The sequence below is a fragment of the Vombatus ursinus genome, unplaced genomic scaffold (assembly GCF_900497805.2).
Source record: "Vombatus ursinus unplaced genomic scaffold, bare-nosed wombat genome assembly UNPS02014779.1, whole genome shotgun sequence".
NCBI classification, from domain to species: Eukaryota; Metazoa; Chordata; class Mammalia; order Diprotodontia; family Vombatidae; genus Vombatus; species Vombatus ursinus.
The window spans coordinates 37,620,381-37,642,256 of record NW_020954557.1 but is presented as its reverse complement, the minus strand read 5'-3'; the positions used below and the strand labels follow the sequence as shown (position 1 = coordinate 37,642,256).

Below are 21,876 nucleotides of genomic sequence, written 5' to 3'. Positions count from 1 at the left end.
CACACATTTATCCATGTCAAATGTTGGCCTTCTCTAGTGTGGGGTTGGGAGGGAGGGAGGGAAAGATCTTGGAACTCAAATGGAACAAATATACATATACATACATACTATATATATATATATATTTAAAGAAATAGGGGTCCTGAAGTTATTGATTGACAGGGTAAGGCAGAACAAGCCTACTCTGTAATTGCATTGGCTTGCATTAATAATGACAAATGCTTATTTAGGTCAGTAAAACAACCTAACAACCTTCATATCCATGGAAATCTCTATTAGCAAAAGTCTATGCTTGGTTTACTCATGCATGAATATGCTTCAACGGATTCATGATCTCATTCATGTGAATTTACTTGTGTCTGCTCATCCTGTCAATCAGGTGATCATTTTTTAAGGGCCTACTAATTGAAGGCACTGTTTTAGGTCCTAGGGATATAGGTGTAGAAGCATATTTTTAAAAATTTAAGTTCAACTAGAAATATTAAGAAATAATATTTTTCTGATTAAAAAAGAAATTATTTTTAGACTTTTCCCTTTAGGAAAATGATTAGAAAAAAAGCTAAGTCTTTTCTTAGGGAAACGAATTGAGTGATAACCAAGGAGCTCACAATCCAATGAGGAGATGACCAGGAAGTAGCATAGAGGACTGATTCTGGGCAAGATGTAGGAAAAGGGGTTACAGCCCACTGTCCTGATGATTGGATTTAATCAGTGGTTGTCCCCACTTCCCCACTCCACCCTACCTCTGCTTTGGGTCATGAAGTCTGGGGCTCTAGATGCAAATGTGAGCAGTGAAACACACTACCTGTCTGACCTCGGTTAGGCAAGTCACTTTCTTGAAATCAGGGACCCTTACCCCTAAAGATAGAGGAGGAGATGGTCCCTCGTGGTCCTTCCAGCTCTAAATCCTTTAGGGGCAGTCCACTGGTTTTATGACTGCAGAGGGATAGTGGTGGCCAAAGTGGAAATAGGGAGGTAGACTTTTTAGGGTCATCCAGGCCGGAGATCCTGTGGGAGGTGCTATCAGGCAGAACAATGCCAAGGCTCTCCATCGTTTCCAACAAGCTGGACAGATCCAGTAGGCGACCTGGAGGCCCCACGTGGACAGCGCCCGGCACCGCGAGGGGCGGCCGGGAGGGGGCGGGCTGAGTGAAGGCTCCTCCTCCTCCCGCCCTCGAGGGGGCGCAGCACCCCCGCCGCTCCCGGAAGCCGCTCTGGGCGGCAGCGGCAGTGGCAGCAACGGCCGAGCCGAGGAGCTTTGTCTTTCCGGAAGTGTCCGGCTGAGCCCAGCAACGGCGGCTGACGGCCGTAGGTATCCAGGGTGAGGGGAGAGTAACGGCCACGGCGGCGACCACGGAGATCGAAAGGGACTGGTGGTGTTCGGGCGGCGTTTGGGGCGCCATGGACGAAGCCAGCAGCTGTGGCAGCGGGGGCGGCTTCCGCCCCGGGGTGGACAGCCTGGACGAGCCGCCCAACAGCCGCATCTTCCTGGTGATCAGCAAGTACACTCCGGAGTCGGTGCTGAGGGAGCGCTTCTCGCCCTTCGGGGAGATCCAGGACATCTGGGTGGTGCGGGACAAGCACACCAAGGAGTCCAAGGGCATCGCCTTCGTCAAGTTCGCCCGCAGCTCGCAGGCCTGCAGGGCCATGGAGGAGATGCACGGACAGTGCCTCAGCCCCAGCGACTCCAAGCCCATCAAGGTGCCGCTCTGAGAGGGAAGGAGGGGGCGAGGAGGGAGGCCGCCCATCGCCGGTGCCGCCGGTGCTCCCCGGGAGCCCGGGGGGGAGGCGGGGAGCTCAGAGGCCGCCCTGCCCCTGCCGCCTCCCCGAACCTGCCCCTGCCTCTGCCTTTCTCCTTCCCCTTCCCCTACCACTGGTATTGCCCCTTCCTCTTCCTCCTTGCCTCTGTCCCTGCCTCTGCCCCTTCTCCTGCCTCCACCTTTCTCCTTTCTCCTTTCCTTTCCTGCCTCTGCCCATTCTACATTCCAGGCAGCTTTGGCAGATGACAGTAGTGGGCTGGCCGTTCTTATTCAGTAGATGCTGTGCCTTCTTTGGGCACTAGTCGACCCTGAGGTCTTCTGTGACCCCAGCAGATCTTTGTTGAAACTGTTTGCCCATAGGCAAAAGTGAATAATTGTGATTCCCACCCACACCCCTCACTTTCTTACTCTCAAGCCTCCTGACAATTTTGTGCATTGAAATTGTGGCCTGGTAGTGTAAGTCATTTTTTTGTAGGGGGGACAAAAGTAGCAAATTTGACACGTGGTATTTGACAATAGTCAAATCATACCCATTTTTTTTAGCCCCAAGGTAAGGCAATTCCTTGGTGTCCTGAGCCCTTCTCACCTTTGGGGGGGGGGAATTCCAAAGCAATTGTCATAATTTTTTATTGTTCTGGAATCTTTCAGATTTTTACGTCATTCCTCTGAAAAAGTGGAAGGTCAGGGAAAACGTGGCAGCTCTAAGGGTTTGATTATTATGGCTAGAGAACAAGTCCTATGTTAACAGAGTGGCTCCAAATTATGATCAGGTAGTTATTGTTTACTTAGTGTACACCAGTGGTATTAACTTTGGCCTCACCAGTTACTGGTGGTCAGGATTTTGGTCAGGCCAAACTTTCTCAGTTTCCAATGCTCTTCTCATAATTTCTCATCTGAGAAATTGCAAATGCTGAAAGCCACCCTTTACCAACTTTGCAGAAATTTCTGTTATAGTGTCAGTCAAGCATTTAATAAGTGGTGCTGTATGTAATGGTACTGTGCTAAATCTGTGGATACAGATAAAGACAGAAAATAATCTGCATTCAGAAGTATCTTTCATTCTAGTGGAAAACATGTAAATATTGAGATACTTAGGGGCTACACACACACCTCGATATAAAATATCTGAAGATTATCCAAAATGGAATCATATGTAATATATTATTTGTATTAAATTAGAAGTTTTCTAAATTAAATGCGTTTTCTTTCCCCATTCTCCAGGTTCTTACGTTTTTGACATGTTAACTGTGAATCTTAACATGCAGTTATAAATGGATAAGAACCTTTTTGTGTGTGTCATGGACCCCTTTGGCAGTCTGGTGAAACCTATGTGCTGCTTCTCAGAATAATGCTTTGAAATGCATAAAATAAAACCGATAGAATGAGGTTAAGAACCTCTGGTCCTGACCTTTGGTGTCCTTCACATGACTCTTCCTCTCTCCCAAAAGACAGGAGCCTGAAATCCCATTGGAAGATGTGGGTAGAAATAGGTATGGTAGAAGAACAAAATCTAGGATCAGTCTTGGTAATTGTTAGAGAGGTTCAGTGACAACTGTCAAAAACAAGATGAAATTGAGAGTAATAAAAGATCAAACAGTGGACAGTAGAGTTCCAGATTGAGTTGTCTCTGTGACACCTGGGGAAACCAGAGGTAGAGCTATCTACCTACAGTGGCTAGAGTAGAAATAAAAGCCATTTGTGAAGGAAACTAGGACACTATCTCCCCAGGTTTGTCTTTAAGAAGAAGCAAGGAGACTAGTGAGTTCAGAGAGGCTAGGCCTAAGGTCTGGTCCTTTGATCTGCGTAGGTCAGCAGATGAAAATTATGAACCTAAGACAGATATTTGGAGAACAAGAACTCAGTAAAATATTTATTGAGCACGTACTCTCTGCAAAACACTATGTTAAATGCTGAAGAAGGTAAAAAGAAAATTAAAACTTTCCATGTCATTGGAGTTTACAGTTAACAGTAATACTAATAACTTAAAATTATGTAGTGCTTTACAGTTAGTAAAAACAGCCTATATTTTTTATTTGCTTCTCAAACAACCCTGATTGTTAAATCACATAAGTGCCTTAGACTTTCTCCTTTACAAATATAGAAGCTAAAACTCAGATTAAGTCACTTGCCTAGGTAAGAGCTAAACTTGAATCCAGGTCTTCTAACCACAAGTCCAGTGCTCTTTCCACAACACATACCAAGCTGCATTTTCTAGGATGATCATATCCATTTCTTTGATGACATCCTTTATACTTCTTCTCTTGTTGTTTCTTGTTTGTAATAATGGTGTTGCAGTGTACTTATGCCTATCTTGCAGTTTTAGTCATTGAAATCTGTTAAGAAATTTGCTGTGTTGGTATTACTGGTTGTTAAATTAAAAATTATCTGTCGAATTAAAAATTAGGAGCTTAATAGGATTGTTGCTAATCAGTTTAAGTTTTAGGAATCTTTAAAACTGGCTCTTATTCAGCACCACTACAGTCTGATAAGCATATATATATATATATATATTCTATGACCATTTATCACTTTTTTAGTTGATGAAACTATGCAAAGAAAAAGTGGCAACAGAATATAGAAATCTACAAATGCTGTTTCCAGTGATAATTTTATTAGTTTGTAAAGATTTCCATTGAGAATTGATGAGAACCTACCAAATTTCATTACGTTAATCAAATACATATGTCATTACTTCAGAGATCTGTGATTTCATTGATGTGTGTACTCATTTCATTAATAAAAAGCATAATCCCTTTTTGACTTAGTGGGTGATAATACTAATAGTTTATATAGTGCTTTAAGGTTTGCAAAATGCTTTACTTGTAATATCTCATTTAATTCTCAAAACAGCCCTATGAAGTACGTAATGTTAAATATTATTTTCATTTTACACTTGAGGAAACTGTCTGAGAGAAGCTAAGTGACTTGTCTAGGGTCCTACAACTAGTAGGTGTTCAAGACAGAATTCGAACCTTGACTCTGAGTCCACTGCTCTCTCTATCTATTATACTATACAGCCTGAAGGATTGCTGTAGCTGAAAAATTCATCATCCTTTGGTCAGACTAGTTATCAGCTAGTTTATGGTACAGAAAAAGCAAATAGTCAGACAGCCTTTACAGTATTTTTAGAACAGTCCTTTTTGGTACCCATCAGAACTTACATTCCAGTGGTATTGCCTTTGAGAATCTAGGGTCACCTCAACACCACAAGGAAGCATCACATTAGGACATTAGTGGATTAGAACTACGTTAATATTTATTTTGTACTATAGAACTTTAGGAGAAAACATAATAATCATAAAAGTACTGGGGATCTAGAAAAGGTCATGGACTAGTTTTTCATATTTAACTAAATCTCTTTCTTAGGTTTTCATTGCCCAGGCAAGATCATCTGGGAGCCACCGGGATGTAGAAGATGAAGAACTTACAAGAATCTTTGTTATGATACCAAAATCATACACGGAAGAAGATCTAAGGGATAAATTTAAGGTATTTTTAGTCAGCGTCTTTAATAAACTCATTTTCCAAAATTTGCTTATTTTGTTATTTAATATTCAGAGTAGAAGTTGTTAAAAATATTATAGGAAATATTCCAAAACCTTTTATATTCCTACTACATATACTATATTATTAGCAATAATATATTAATAGTAGTTACAATAATATATCATTTCCTAGTGTTTCCTAGCACTACATTCTATAATAATGTAGTTATGAACTCTAATTTCCATATCTGTCCAAGCAATTGGCATGATTACATTTCAGTCTTAATTTTCTCCAAAGGTCTAAGCTGTTGACGTTAAATTTTTAATATACACTTTGATTGTACATGCCGTTTTTGTTTTTTAAATCTTTTAGGTCTATGGAGACATTGAGTATTGCAGCATTATTAAGAATAAAAGCACTGGAGAAAGTAAAGGTTTGGGCTATGTAAGATACTTAAAGCCATCACAAGCTGCCCAGGCCATAGAAAACTGTGATCGAAGTAAGAATGTTTGATTAATACTTTTACTTTTGAAGATCTATCCGTGTTTGTTTTTTTAAGAACAACTCTCAATTCTGGTTTCACTTCGAATTTGACCTTAATCTAAGTAGTTGGGTTTTAGATATATAGAGCCCTGAGATGGACATTTTTCAGATCAATCTGCTAATAATTTTCTTTGACAACAATGTCCTAAAAACAAAAATGTCAGGACAACTGTTATGATAGATAAAATGATAATAGCATTAACTTATTTTTGAAAGTATTTATGTAGAGAAGAAAACAAGTCAGAGTTTTGTGGGCTTGGAAAAATCAGGCTGTTTTATTTCTTTGTATTAAAGACGTATCTTTGTGGACACAGTATTCATAAGTAAATTGTATTTGATAGTGTCTAGTTCCAAAATAGCTCATAGCTGAAGTAAAAGAATTCCCCTCTCCCCGCCCAAAAAAAGAAAAAAAAAGATGGTTAAGTATGTAGAGTCAAACATAAGTTAGGGGTTTTATAAGGGAAAAAATGTTATGTAAACAGTAAAGTTCTATGAAAATGTGAGGGGGTTGTTTCTAGTAGTTAAAGAATTAGGTAGTTTAGTGAGATGCAGCAGGTATATAACCTTTAAATTCTATTTCTGACATTAGTATATGCTAAGAGGCAAAGTGGTGTGGTTGATAGAACCTTATAGTTAGATAAATCTGATTCAGATTCTGACTCTAGCATATACTAGCTTTCCTTTGAGTGCTATTGGTAACTCAAATACTAAATTCCAGATGATGTGTCAGTTTGTATCGATGAAGAGAATTTTCATGTCAGGAGTTCCCAGGACATTAGAAGTTGATACCAACAAGGGACACACACACACACACACACACACACACACACACACACACACACACACTTTAGAATGGAGCACTGGTGGAACAGATAACCATTTATGTGAAACTGAAAATGTTTGAGCTATCTTTTTCAGGTTTTAGAGCAATCTTGGCTGAACCTAAAAATAAAGCATCTGAATCTTCTGAACAAGATTATTATAGTAGTATGAGGCAGGAGGCATTGGGACATGAACATAGAGTAAATATGTTTCCTTTTGGTAAGTAGTACTACTTTTTATGATAATATGAGTGATTATACCTTTGAAAAAACATATTTTATAGACAGTCTGTCCATGAATAAGAATTGTATAGGATGGGCAGACAGTTGTGATCTGCATCCTTGGATATAATACTCATATTGTAGCGAGATCACAAATTCTCTGTAGTTTTTGACTGTGTAAACAATCTCTAATCTGAGAGGTGAATGAAAATTAAAGGTGAAGTTGAAAAAAAATTTTAATATAAACCTAACAATCATCAAACATTTCAGTTGACAAGAACATAAAAAGATGATTGTATATGAAGCTGTGAGCTTTTATATACCATTTTCAAAAGTGTTTTAAATTTAACAGAGTAGTAACAATATTGCCTTCTTTGTGTCCCCTTCTAAACTTTTTCTTCTGTGTATCTTAAAAATATTTTAATGACTCTATTTCCTTTTTCTTTCATTATCCACTAAATCACCCTTCCTTATAACCAATAAGTATAGTTAGAACACATTGGCCATGTCTGAAAATGTTATGTCTCATTCTGCACCTGTAGTTCATCACCTCTCTGTCAAGAGGCAAGAGACAGGCTTCATTTTCAAAGTTGTTTTTCTTTACATTATTGTGGTCATCATATAAATTGTTCTATTTCTGCTCATTTCAGCCTGCATGAGTTGATACAAATCCTTTCAGGTTTCTCTGAATCCTTCATTATTTCTTATAACACAAAAATAACCCATTATATTCATGTACTATGATTTATTTGACCATTCCCTAGTTGATGAGCACTCACTTTGTTTCCAGACCTTTGCTATAACAACAACCCCCCAAAATGCTATTGCAAATATCTTTTTATCTATGGGTCCATTCCCTCTGTCTTTAACCTCGGTAGACAATATATTTAGCAATGGTTCAAAGAGTCTCCACTGTACAGTTTAGTTACTCTTTGGACATAGTTTCACAATAGCTGGACAAATTCATAACTTCCAAAAGCATATCAGTATTGTATAGCTTCTCCAAAGATTGCTGTTTTTATTAAAAAGTAAAGGTTTAGAAACAGCACTTATAGATGGTTAGGGCATTGTAGAACTTGCTGCCTCAGACACATCGTACCCACATTCACCTGCTCCTTGATGTGCTCAACATAGTGGAAGCAATCTGTCAGTCTTGAACATCTGCCTCATGAATATACTGTCTTTGGATTTGAATCAGAGAAAGGTTTTTGGAGGACAGGCAGAAGAATGGCTAGTGAGTAAGAATTCTGAGTCCCCAGAAGTTTGGGGAATATATTTTCCCAACTGAAATTCATGGAAGAGTATGAAGTTTTCTAAACTATACTTATATATCATTGAATAAACTAAACACATTCTCTGCTTATATTGCTCTGTGTAGTGAAGAGCTTTCTGTCTCTTGTTGTTGGTCTCTTATTACTGCAAGCAAGAGAACAAACCTAGAGGTGTTCCAAACAATCGAAATTATTTTTATACTTGCATGTTTTAAATTCTTTAGAGGACTCATTTTATTTTAAGGCTTATGTATATTCCATATGACGCCATTTATGTGGGACACTACATAGCATCCCAATCTCACATGACTACTTTTATTTAAGAAGTCTATCATTATATACCAGTTTTATTTTCTTGTACCTAAAACTTTAAGGATGTTTTAAATTAATAAGTGAACAAAAATTTGATAACTTATATTTGTTATTTTGTTGGAGAAGAACAGCCAGAATTTCCCTGTTTTGAAAAGAATGATATCCGAGGCCAAGAGACCATCTCCAAACGCTTGTCAGTGGTGTCACGCGTTCCTTTCACACAAGAGCAGCTCTACAGCATTTTTGATATAGTCCCAGGCTTGGAATATTGTGAAGTCCAACGAGATCCTTACTCTAACTATGGTAAAAATAATTTCTAATTTTCTTTCTTAATTAAGCTCTTATTCTGTTTAAAAATAACTTCCTATAATTGTTCCTTTTGTGATCAATTTTTTTAATGACCACATGACAGGATTTGGAGTTTCTCTTTCTCTGAGTTTTAGAAATATCGTATTGACCTTGATTCCCTGTAAAAGAAGCTTCATTATGTTGTCATCCATATTAATCAAGCAAATAAGAATTATATAAACCTTATATATAGTCATTTCTTTAAAAAAAAGAATTACATAAATCTTATGAAGCAGAGCTTCATATTTGTAACTATGAAACAAAAAAAATCTCAGTGCCTAACTTGTAAATATCCCTACCCAATTGAAAGTAGTCAGGTGAACCCTGGGCCAAATTGTGTTGTCTGAAAAGTCTGTCTTCATTCCTAGCTTCTAACTCTTGCCAGCTTCTCCCTATTTCTCCCACCCTACCTCTTGTAGCTTATTTCAGATCCCAGTGACTCCCTCTTCTCTTTATTCTCTTCTTGAATCAAAACAGGAAAAGATCTGATAAGTTTTTTGGACTTTTTGAAGGATTGTTTTTAGTTTAATTGGAATTAAATCACACTGGATTATTACCTTAACCAGGCATTTGCCTTTTAAATATTGGGAATTGATTATCTGATTGTGGAATGATTTCCTTTGACAAGGGGAAAAAAATACTCAATACTCTTTCAGTCTTGAGGTAATACTGATCTTGTCCTTTTAGGGTGACAGGTCAGACAAGCATAGTCCCTAGTCACCCACACAAGCCATCTTTGGTCTAAGTCTACTAGAATTCTACTAAGAAGAACTGCTAGGGTTGGAGTCTGTATCCTGTCATCATTGATTTTTTTTTTTTCCAGGGCCTGAATCTGTTTTTGCCTATCATAAAAGAAAGAAAGTAGTCTTATAGGTACAGTAACCCTATCTGCTCTGACTGAGTACAAATTGGGTCACACTTTAAACCTTAACACAACTTCAGTTCTCTTTTCCCTTTTCCCCAAAATTTCTAAATACCTATTTTAAGTTTTCTGACATTTGATGTTTTTAATTAGGAAATCATTGTTTCTCCCTTTTATCACTGTATAGCAATAACAATAATAATAACTATAGTAACAAAAATAATATATTAAGGTTTGAAAAGTACTTTACATACAGTATCTCACTTGATCCTTCTAACAGTCCTGTTAGGTAGGTACTATAAATGGTACTGTTCCCACTTTACGGATGAAGAAACTGACACTCAGAGATGTTAAATGACTTGCTCATACTAACAAGTATCAGAGGTTGCATTTGAGCTTATGTCAAGTCCCACTCTTTTCCACTGTACTGTATTGCTACTATATCCCGTATGGATCCTTTTGCCTCCTATGTTGTTTCTGTCTCTGATTATGAAGTTTCTGACAAAGTTTACCATTGAAATATGGCCTCTTCATTAACAGAGTTATTGCTATATATTTAGAATCCTGTTTTAACTAACTTAACAGGACATCAAAATTTCTGACTTAGGCTTAATGTAAGGAAAAACTTCCTAACAATTAGAACTATCCAAAAATGGAATGGGCTGCTTCAGGAGGTAGTGGGTTTCTTCATTGGAGGTCTTCAAGTAAGGACTGGATGACCACTTGTTGGGTATGTTGTAGACAGGATTCTTTTTCACCTATGGTTGAACTAGATGACCATTGGCATCCTTTCCAATCTGAATTACATTGAAATGGTGATCTTTTCCTAGATGGTAGAAAAGGAAATATTACAGCAGAGTATCTTCCTCTAGTGCATGGGCATAGTCATCTCAAAAACAGATAAAGAAGAAAGGTAACTGCTAATTGGACACTAACTCTGAACAAAACCCCACAACTAGTTGGTGAAATGAAAATGAGGATGACGTAGGGACAGCAGTTGTGTCATGCTAGAGTTTGTCATAGCCAAGGAGGCAAATAAATGCTGGGCACAGTCAGTCATGAGCTCTGGACTTCACAAAAAGAGAGTAAAAATAGATGTTATGCCATTGCCAGAGATTCTGAAAGGGAAAGTTATTCAAGAGAGGTAGAAGGCTCACAAAGACAAAAAACTGGTAATATGATTCTGACTGAGCCATATAAAGCAAAGAAGAGGCCTTTAAAGTAACCACATTAGTTTCACAGGGAACTCTCTGATGGACTCATGCTGAAAAAGAACACCTGGTAAAGCTAGAAACTGGTATGTAGCCAAGAAAAAATAAAGAAGAGTGGCACATACTTCTGACAGTACTGTTAGAAAGGTTAAAGCTAACCAATGGAGAATGAAAAAATGTTAAGAACAAAAAGAGATTTTTTTTTTGAAAGGTCTGTTCAAGACAAAAAGAAGATGGGATATATGGTGCAGGTAGTGTGATGTCAACCACCACTAGTTAAAAAGTGAGCACTCAATGAATTTCGTTAACAGTTTTCTCAGTTGAGAAAAATGATCCTCAGACTGGAAAGAGTAGGACAAATATGATTAAGAAGGAATCAAAGCTAAATATAGATTTAGCATATTTGATTCCAGCAGCTTTGAACTCAGATCTCCGAACTTGGACAGATTGTACCATAAGGAAGTAGTAATGGCTAATATTAATGTAGTGCTTTATAATAAATCATTTTCCAAGGATCATCTTATTTGATTCTCACAACATCATTATAAGGTATGCAATGCAAATACTATTTTACACAGGATGAAACTTGAGGCTGGGTTACTAGAAAAGCACAGCTATTAAATAGCAAGGGTAGACCTTGAACTAAGCCTTCAAATTGAGTCCAGTACTTCACTGTGCTGCCTCTCCCCGCAAGAACTTGTAGCTAGGAGCACTAAACTGCTGACTGTGTGACCTTGGAGAAACTGTGTAGAAAGGAGAACTTTCTAGAAGACATTTGCCTTGATTTTCACAAATTAGAAGAAAGTAGATTTTGTAAATGAAAGGCCAATATTCCTGACATTTAAGAGAGATGATTTTTGAGCAGCTTAGGGAAGCAGTAACTTCTTTTCTTCTTTTACTAAGCAGTATCATTTTTTTATAGGGATACTAGATTGGCAGATCAAGAGAATAGTATAAACCAGGGGTGGGGAACCTCTGACCTGGAGGCCACATGTGGCCCTCTAGGTCCTCAAGTGCAGCCCTTTGACTAAATCCAAACTTCACAGTACAAATTCCCTCAATAAAAGGATTGTTTTGTAAAATTTGGATTCAGTCGAAAGGCTGCACCCAAGGACCTAGAAGGCCACATGTGGCCTCGAAGCCACAGGTTTCCCACCCCTAAACATATTCTCTGAATGTGAGCAAGACATTTGGCAAAACCTTATGATATTCTTGTGGACAAGATGAAAAAATATAGCTTAGATGAATTTGTAACTGGATCACTGTAACTCCCCAAAGTGTTGTTTTATAGAACAAATATCAATGTGGGATAGTGTCTCTTTATCTCCAATTCTTACTTTCCTTTAGGGCTCAGTTCTGGTGCTACCTCCTCTGTGAAGCCTTCCCTGATCTCCTCTCCCTCTCTTTCCCTATTGTTAATGCTTTCTCCTGCTTCAAATCACCTTGTATTTACTTATTTGTGTCCATGTTGTATCACTGCAGTACAATGTGTGCAATTTAATATTGGGGATTATTTTTTTCTTGTCTCTGTATCCACAGCACCTAGCATAGTGCTATGCACATACTAAGTGCCTAATGAATGTTAATTGAATTGAATTGAAAGGTAGATGAATAAGTATGGTGTAGTAGAAAGAGCATTGGACTTGAAGGTAGACCCAGATTCAAATGTAGGCACTCTTAACTAGCTGAGCACGAGGAAGGTCTTTCCTGCTGAGCTTCGGTTTCTTCATCTGCAAAATAGAAATAATATTTGCACTACCAACCTCAGATGGTTATTGCTTTGCAAAACAAAGTACTATAAAATGTTAACTGTTGAGTGTCCTTTAAGAAATGATTATGCAAAAACCCAATCTTATGCAGATAAAATGTGAGTAATTTAAAATTTTTATTTTACAACAGAATTTAACATAGATTTCCTTAAAACAGCTAATTCCAAGTGTGTTTAAAATAAACATCAAAACCAGATGTTATTGTTAATTTTTTAGGAATGTAATTTACTAACAGTATACAAAGTGGCTTGCTTCTCAGTTATTGCTGTAAACTTGCCTCATACTAAGGCTAATGTTTTCTCTAATTTTTTTCTTAAGTTATAAGCAGAAAGCCATGGTAAATGTGCAACAAACTAAGATGAATGAGCATATGTGGACAGTTTAGTTAGTAGCTTATGGCTCTGCTTTTAATCCAAGCTTCCAAAAGCAGATGCTTCTCACCAGATAGGATTCAGTCAAGATACTATTGGGCCAGAGATGGCTTTTCCACAATTGGATTCTCAAGGAAAAGCTACATATTTCCTTAGACAAAAAGAGACCTGGGACTGATGACATGAAGTAGTTAAAATCCAACCTCCTTGATTATATTAGAACTAAAAAAGACATTTGATGTTATTTAGTCTTTTTTTTTCCTTAATAGGTGAAGAAATTGGAGAACAAAGGTTTGTGACTTACTTGAGGCCATATAAACTAATTTAGTAGCAGAATCAGGAGTTGATTTTCTCTCTCCAATTCTCCTGATTTTCAGTTCATTATTCTTTTTACTATATTGGCCTAATCAGTCAACATAAACCATAGAAACCATAAAGTCTGTGGAACTTATACTATAAACCAAATGAAATTGATGGTGTCTTAAGAACAGTGGAAAAATTGACACCTCAGGAGGTTCAGATAAATATCTTATTTCTCTGCCCTTACTGCTACCATTCACCTTCCATTTCCAAAGATGCCTCAGGTGCAAGGGAGCTAAAAACTAGACGGATGAAAAGTGCATTTCAGGGCAGGAATTAAAAGGCCACATTTCTGTTTGGAGGAAACAAATCTAGGCCTTGAGATGTGGCAATAATTTCTGAGGTATGCTAGGGATAGGGTTAGAGGGTAGAGTGGAGCTTACCAAAGCCAAAAAAAAAAAATGTATTTTGTGACCTATCATTTAATGTGTAATTGAGACACAGGTAATTATCCTTCCTACCCTCTAAGTTGTCAAATAATCACTCTTCCTGGAATTCTGTTTATAGCTTCATTTGGGATAATAAAATCTTGTGAAGTGCAGGAGCCTTGAAGTTCTATCAGTAGAGTGTATCATATTGCTTTATTACAAATACCTAGCCTAAGTCAGTTCTGTTGAATGATTGAAGGTGTGTAAGCTTAGTGGGTAGAGTGCTAGACTTTAAGTCAGGAAAACCAGAGTTCAAATTCTGCCTCAGGTGCTATAATAGCTAGCTCTGGGAACTTTGCTGACTCTCTTAACTACTCTTAGACGGTTTCCTCATCTTTGAAATAGGGATGATAATAGCACCTACCTTAAAGGTTTGTTCTGAGGATCAAATAAGATGCTTATATAATGCCCTTCGAATCATAAGATCATAAATTTAGAACTAGAAGCGATTTGAGAAGCCATTAAGTCCAGCCCCCTCATTTTCTGGATGAGAAAACAAGCTGATAAAGTTAAGTGATTTGTCTGGAGTCATACAATTAGTATGTATCAGAGGCAGTATTTGAATACAAGTCTTCCTAACACCGAGTTCAGCACTCTGTCCACAATACAACCTTACATAGCTGCCTTCAAGTATAAATTTGGTGTGATAATGATAGGGGAAGTGGTATTGCTGGAGTATTGAGTGATCATTTTAAAGCATGTGCAGTGTGGGGGAAGTTATGAGGGCACGGGAAAAGAGGGTTCTGGGAGAGGAGCAAATAAAGCTCGAAAAGTGGCAAAGAATGTCTAAAATTTTTGTGAAGGACTAGTACTGTACTGTTCCATTTTCTCAGATACTAAATATGAAATAACTTAACTTTGAAAGCAGGACCCAAGAGAAGATGGTTTCACAACCATATATGCCCATGTCCAGTCCTTGAAAACCCAGAGTTGAGCTTTTCTAGTCCACCCAGGGTCCAGCTCTATGGAGTAGGAATTTGCCTTTGTCCCCAGACCTGCTGCTTGACCCCATATCAGAAACTTTCTTTCCTGCTCCAAAGTTGATGAGAGCCTGGGTAAGGCTTCATACCAGTGGCTGAATTAACAGGCAAGCAAAAGGTGTGTGGAGTGAGGGTTTTACACAGCTAAGCTTTATTAATTGAGTGGGGAGTGGGATATGATTAGTTATTTTTTTTAATGTTTTGTAGTTTCCCTACTTTGGATTAGGTTTGGATAGTAGATATGGTTGTAAATGATAGAATATTAGTTCAGTCAATGAAGGTGGTTTCCTGAAAGCATTTATATTTCTTTACCACTGAGGATGGATTGAGAGGAAATAGACTTAGGATATAGTAATAGGTATGAACATTAGCTGGGGAAAATTCTTAAATAGAGTAACAACACCCTAAGGAACAAGGTGGAAAATTTTCCTTCCCTAAAAATGTTTAATAAGAAAATAAGCACTCTTCTGTCTCAGATACTGCAGGTAGTATCTATTAATCTAAATAACCTTTTTACAGTACAGATGTTTTAATCTGACTTGATCATATTACCCAGATCTAACCCAGATCTACAAACTGCTTAAGTTGGCTCATTTAACTGTTAGCTTTCAAGGTGACTACATCTTTCTCTTTTTTTTTCTTTTTTTAAGTTCCTTTTTTATTATGAGCTTAACATAGATCAACAAATATGAAATTTCAATATACAAAGAATAGAAAAATAAAACAACTTCTCTTCCATACAATTCTAAATGTATGTTAAATTTAACACAATAGTAACAGAATCATCCTGCCTGTCTAGTTCTCCCTTCCGAGCTTTCTTCTGTTCTTTTCTTTGTATTTTCTAAAATGTTTCATTGATTTTTTCTTTTTTTTTTTAAATATAAACATCACTACACACCCATTCCCCCCACAGCTCTTTCATCACCCTTCAGATCAAAATAGAAAATAACTACTTTTTTCAAATTTGTTATTCCTAGTTAGTTTTTATCCTTCTCTTCTTAACTAAGGAAGAATACTATAAACCTTATTGGTGAAAAGCCGTAGTAAACTTCATGTAAGCAGACTGGCAGGATGAAGCCGTTTGCAACCAATTAGGCTTTCCTTTTGTAAGTATCAATAAAATGGGAAATATTAAATCTGTCAACTCTAGATATCATGATGGATCTGTTCAGTAAGGGCTTTTTAACAATTATGTTTTTCAACAAATTTTTCATTTAGGTTTTGTGTGTATTTTCTGCTTTATTAAAGGTCATGGAGTGGTTCAATATTTTAACGTAGCATCAGCTATATATGCAAAATACAAGCTACATGGATTTCAGTACCCTCCTGGAAATCGGATAGGTGTCTCTTTCCTTGATGATGGAAGCAATGGAACAGAGTAAGTAATATTCAATGTATGGCTGAGACAGAGTTTTGAATTTATCCGAGGGAAAATAGGAAAAATTTTAAACATATACCTAAACATCTCAAGTTTGACTATTTCATAGAAAAATAAAATAATAGCGTTGCTTACTAATCATATTATTACAATTTCTCTAATAACATTGTGTGACTGACATCAGGCGTTACATTTTCAGCCTCCTTAGAAAAATGGCAACCCAGATGGTCGCTGCACAGCTTGCATCAATGGTGTGGAATAACCCTGGTCAACAACAATTTCTGGCATCTTTGGTAAGGAGATATGTTGCCTGTTTTCTTCTTTCTTCACACATCAAGAAACTAGAAGAAAATTGTTTTAAGAGTCACCTTGACTTGCATTACATTTGTTACCTTTTAAAGACAGTTAGCAGAGTTGTAACCCAGAAAAACATCCAAGGTAATAAAGGCGCTATCAGAAGGCATGGGTAAAATTTTAGCAGCATCTCTTTTTATTAAAAATCCTCTCTGACTGAAATCACAGCCTTCCAGTTCACTATCATTTTCTCATTATGCACTTCTCAACAGCAATTTGGAGGAAGTTCTGGGTCTCAGTTGCCTCAAATTCAGACAGATATTGTGCTTCCATCATGTAAAAAGAAAGCCCCGCCTGAAACTGCTGTGAAGGAAAGACTTTTTATTGTGTTTAATCCTCATCCCTTACCTTTGGACATACTGGAGGATATATTCTGGTAAGACTTCAGTTCTATAGGGTCATGATCAATAATAAATAAGGATTAAACGTGAAAATATTTAAGTATTGGGTATTTTGTTACCCAATAAGCTCACAGTGTTGAAAATTCCCCATTGTTATATCAACGAATCAAATACAATTATTTCTTCTAAGAACCTTTCCTTATATTACCTCTCTCAGAAACCTCTGCCTTTTTGCCTATTCCCTTTCTATGTTTTGATCCTATATTCCTGTAATTCTGTATTCCCACGGAATTAACTTTTCTTTTGTTTCTGAGTTGTTCATAGAGTTGTCTTTAAAAGTTAGAACCTAGAAATAATTGACCAGTACTTTGACCTGGGGTGAACCTGTACTGTTTTTCTGTTATTGTAACATGTTTAATTGTATATGTATAATAATTATATAATTATAATGTATAATTAATTTAACAGGTGATTATTGAGCACTTCCTGTGCTAAGTGCAGTGATGGGCACTTGGAGGATACAAAAGAAGCTTGTAAAGCTGCCCCTACCCTTAAGGAGCTTACAGTCTCATTGGGAAAACCCGACACAATCATGCTAACTCTAAGAGATATGCTAAATTAGGTGCTAACAGAGGACATGATTTCTGTGCTTTCAGAACCTTTGATAACACAGAGAAATTTTTAAGGGACACTTTTGAGGTCCTTTGGTAATTTAATTGTGTGTACTTTTGATATTTAATCCTTTCCTTTCTTTTCAGTGGCCATTAGTAATGAATTAAGGTATATAAAAGGTTTGGTAAGGAGCCATACAAAAGATTAGGTTTCAGGAATGTTAACAAAAGTATTTTAACATTATTTAAACTAATTAGAGTAATTTTAGGCTCCTTTTACAACAGCTTTATTTACATGTTTCACTTAAAAGAGCTTATTTTGTTTCAGTCGTTTTGGGAATCTGATTGAAGTCTACCTTGTATCAGGAAAAAATGTGGGGTATGCCAAGTATGCAGATAGAACAAGTGCTAATGATGCCATAGCTACTTTACATGGAAAAATTTTGAATGGCGTCAGGCTTAAAGTTATGTTGGCAGATTCACCCAGAGAAGAATCTAACAAAAGGCAAAGAACGTATTGATCATACAGGTAAGTACTTTGTAGTCTGTGACTAAATATCGACTAAATAGTAAAACAAAAACATGTGCTAGCACTTTAATTATGAACTTTGTTTTTAGGGATTTAGAAGTTGGCATTACCAAAAAAACACTTCCGGCTGAAATTTGGCTGATAAAGTCACAGCCCAGTTGGATAATCTTGACAGTACATTTTCTAAAAATAAAACTTTTAAAAAATCGTTTTAAAAAGTATGCTGGCTTGATGCCTTTTGCCCTTCTGTAACTCAAAAACAAATTCAATCTAGAAAATTAGAACTAAGCATATTGTTTTATTTGTGTGTTTTTTAATAAAAAAAACCTCTTACATTACAACTTGACCTTTTTCTTTTGTGCTTACATAAACTTTTAAGTTTCTACAAAATTTTAGCACACAGAATTCATGTCCTTGCTTATTAAATGAGACATTATAATAGTCCTGTTGAAACAATTTGTTTCTCATTAATCAAGTACCTAAAAATAAGACTGGATAAGAATATTTTGAAACAATTAAGCTTTTTTAACATTGGTACCAAAACGAGTGTAAGTATGTATGTGGTCATAGGTTTATACCTTCATCTTTTAAAACTGCCCATGTGTCCTCTGAAAGGCAACCAGTGTACATTAAGAAAACTGCAATGCAATGAACCAACTTCAGTAGGTGCATAAGGATTCTTAAATGAATATTTAAGACAAAAGTTGACTTAACAACTTACCAAAAGCTATTTTTCTTTAAATAATATTGTATGTATCAGAAAAGGAAATTTGAGTTTTATTCATAGTAAACTATTATTTTTGTCCATTAATAGTAGGAGATTAATTTTTAATTTCATCGTGTGTGAGTGGTTGTATCCCTACCATTCCTGAATGTGTGAAAGATTTTTGGTTTTAAGACAGATCTTTGACAGCTTTGCATTTTCTTTTTTTTTTTTTTTTAATTTGTTGCCCAAACAATGGACTTTACAGCTTTTTAGATCTAGAGTAAGGGGCAGGTAGGTGGCTCAGTGAGTAGAGCTCCAGCCATGGAGTCAGGAGGACCTGAGTTCAAATTCTGCCTCAAACACTTGACACTTACTAGCTGTTTGATCCTGGGCAAGTCACTTAACCCCCATTGCCTCATTTAAAAAAAAAGAAAAAGGAAAAAAAAATTCCTCAAAGATCTAGAGTAGACAGAGAACTCACTGTCCTCACAGCCCACACAGAGATTATTATCACCACTCTATCCTTTCCTGTGTCTTGTCGCCACAGGTACAATAGCAACATTATAAGAAGTACCTTGAATCCAATTTGAAGTCACCAGTTTGAAACGAGTTGCTTGTTATATTATTTTATTTTTAACTAGTTATGAGAAAAAAGGATTCTATAGATTTGAGATGTATTCTATTTTGCTCCAAGTAATTATTTTTAAAATGAGGAAGTTAGCAAAGTGAGCAATATCTATTTTGCCCATCATGACCTTTGTTTGAGGACCATTATACATTTTACTCAACGACAGAGATTAGAGACAATGTGTTATAACAACGTTTTAACATTTTTGTCTTTTGAGACCTTAAATGTTAGGTGAAAATAAATTGTTTAAATGATTTTAACCCTTCATTTCTATAGTAAAAAAATTCTCAAAATACCATACCAGTATTATTTTTAAGAACAAAATATCAAGGACAGTTATTTTTAAATTTGTTAAAATTATAATAGCTTATTTTTGTAATAGTATATAAAATGTGTTGCCTTTAATTGCAAATATTTTAATATGTTTAAAAAAGTTGGTTTCTGCTTTTGTCTAAAGATCCTTAAGAAAAGAAAAGTAAGAATATAAAAAGCCTGACTTCACAGTTTAAAAAGGCAGGTATTTTTAAAATCTCTGTATAAAAGAAGAAAATTTTTATTTAGCTTTGAATTATTTTTTTTTTAAATCATGCTTGTGGCTCAGGTTTTTTCCCTGTTGTTTTCTCAGTGGAGGAGAATGGAGTCAATTGAAACTCCTGTCTCATCCAGGAACCAATTAGTAAAAAATTATATGAGGTACAAGTGATCAGAAGAGTCAGATACTGAGATGTACAGTTACTAAAGATGTAATAACACACCTTTTTGCTTGGTTGCCAAGCTCTGCCTAGAGTTATAAGCTTTTGATGCTATTTTTTGCTCTTAAGAATAAGTTACATTCTTTTTCCTGCATTAGAAGAATTTTACATTCTTCAAGATGAGTGGCCATAAAACTTAAGCCTTTTACCTTCCCCGTCATTGAAGCATTGCACATATCCAAGGCAAGGACGGAATGGCTTAGGGATTGATTGAAATTGTGGTGATATGAATGGGAAAATTTTGGCTATGATTTATTCTTGTTTTTAAGATCTTCTAGCTGCACCATGTACCCTACCTTGATCAGCTAAAAGGTGATTTTTTATAACCTTTTACCTACTGCGCCCTTCACCATGGACATCTCAAGGGAAATCTTAGTAGGCTCATGAACGATTTTAGCCTAATTAGAAATACAATAAAATTGTATGAAAGCATTCTTCAATTTTCTTGAAGTGTTTTTGTTTCCTTTCTTAATGTAAAAAAAGGCACAGACAGACATAAATAAGTCAGTAAAGGTTGGCTCATCTTTATGGAACATCTTTAGCATTAAATAAGCTTCTCTAAGGAAATAGGAGCAAGGATTATCCTATATTAATTCAGCATCTGGTTTATTAATTTTTTTTAAAACATACTAAAAGCAGTTGGATCCATTTTAAGGGTAAGAGGACCCCTAACACAAAAGCCACCTTCTCTCTGCTACAGGAAAATGGAATTACTCACTTAAAGGATGGAAATTAAAATTTTCTTAGAGCATTTTTCACTTAGAAATGTGAAACAGCTCTTTAATTTTTCTTTTGCAAATATTGAATGAAGGATGTGTAAAATTGTTTTGTTGGGGATTCAGGATTTCTATCGACTTTTAAATACAGTGAAAGAACTCATTTTTCTTTTGAACCTGACCATCTAAAATATTACTGAACTTTGATTCTGTAGTAATCCACAGCCTTTTCCCTTCAGAAATTCAGTGCCCTGCTCTTGTTTATTACCTTTCTGACCTCTCACTTTGGCTTCACTTGTTTGGGTTCCATCTAGTTTTCAGGTAAGCAGATAAACAGATCCATTAAAATACAGTTACATTTAGGTAATGATAGGAATACTAAATAAATGAGCTGTTTGCCTTTCAGGTGATGATTTTCATACTTGTGTTGTGTTCTTTCTACAGAACAGATACTAAATATTGACATAACCCTCAGCTGACTGACTGAAAAATGTGACTGGACGCACTCCCTGTGGACAGTTGACAGCTTTTTTTGTATAATTTGCTAGTTTGTGCACAACGTTGTCTTGTTGGGGGGAGCAGAGTTTGCAGATATGTATTTTAAATCCACCCATTTATGCTAAAAGTAATACAGTAGTTGTTTGAAGAGAAATGTGTTTTGTTATGTTTAGAAGAAATAAAGTTTTCTTTGTTTCACTAAATCATGCCTTATTAATGTGGAAATGATAATGAATGGAGAAAAATAAAGAAGGCAGTATTTAGGGTTTAACAGAATGAATTCATCTTGTGGTCACAGAAAAATAGTTGCCTGCTCAAGTACTTTAAACTGACTTTGAGGACAGGAACCCAAAATATGTATCAATAGAAATATATCTATACTAAATTTTTAAGACCTTTCCAGGATTTGTTACTATTTATATGAAGTTATTTTGTTTACAGACTAACTGTACCAAAAGTGAAATAATCAAGTTACTTATAGGTTGAAATAAATAATTTGGAGGGCATTTTTCCCAAGTTAAAATGGAAATTTGATGAATACTGCAAAAAAAACCTTGCCACATTATATATTATAGTTATTTCAAAAAATAGATTTAACAGAAATTCATTTTAAACAGAT

The 21,876-nt window shown here is 36.2% G+C and overlaps 1 protein-coding gene across 3 annotated transcripts; it reads left to right on the top strand.

Moving 5' to 3' along the window:
* The first annotated feature begins 1,319 nt into the window (after positions 1-1,319).
* Positions 1,320-21,460, top strand: RBM45 (RNA binding motif protein 45). 3 transcript variants are annotated; one of them, XR_003569443.1, is made up of 11 exons: positions 1,320-1,701; positions 5,127-5,249; positions 5,619-5,745; positions 6,708-6,830; positions 8,539-8,718; positions 15,993-16,122; positions 16,322-16,415; positions 16,689-16,852; positions 17,757-17,957; positions 20,999-21,080; positions 21,204-21,460. XR_003569443.1 is itself a non-coding variant. In XM_027866195.1 (10 exons), the coding sequence occupies exons 1-9, from the start codon at positions 1,402-1,404 to the stop codon at positions 17,947-17,949; spliced, it is 1,434 nt and encodes a 477-aa protein (XP_027721996.1). In that variant the 5' UTR covers positions 1,322-1,401; the 3' UTR covers positions 17,950-17,957; positions 21,204-21,460. The 3 variants fall into 3 exon arrangements, 2 of the variants coding, with proteins under 2 accessions (XP_027721996.1, XP_027721997.1); XM_027866195.1 differs by lacking the exon at positions 20,999-21,080 and having other exon boundaries at positions 1,322-1,701; XM_027866196.1 differs by lacking the exon at positions 20,999-21,080 and having other exon boundaries at positions 1,323-1,701; positions 8,542-8,718.
* Positions 21,461-21,876: the final 416 nt, after the last annotated feature.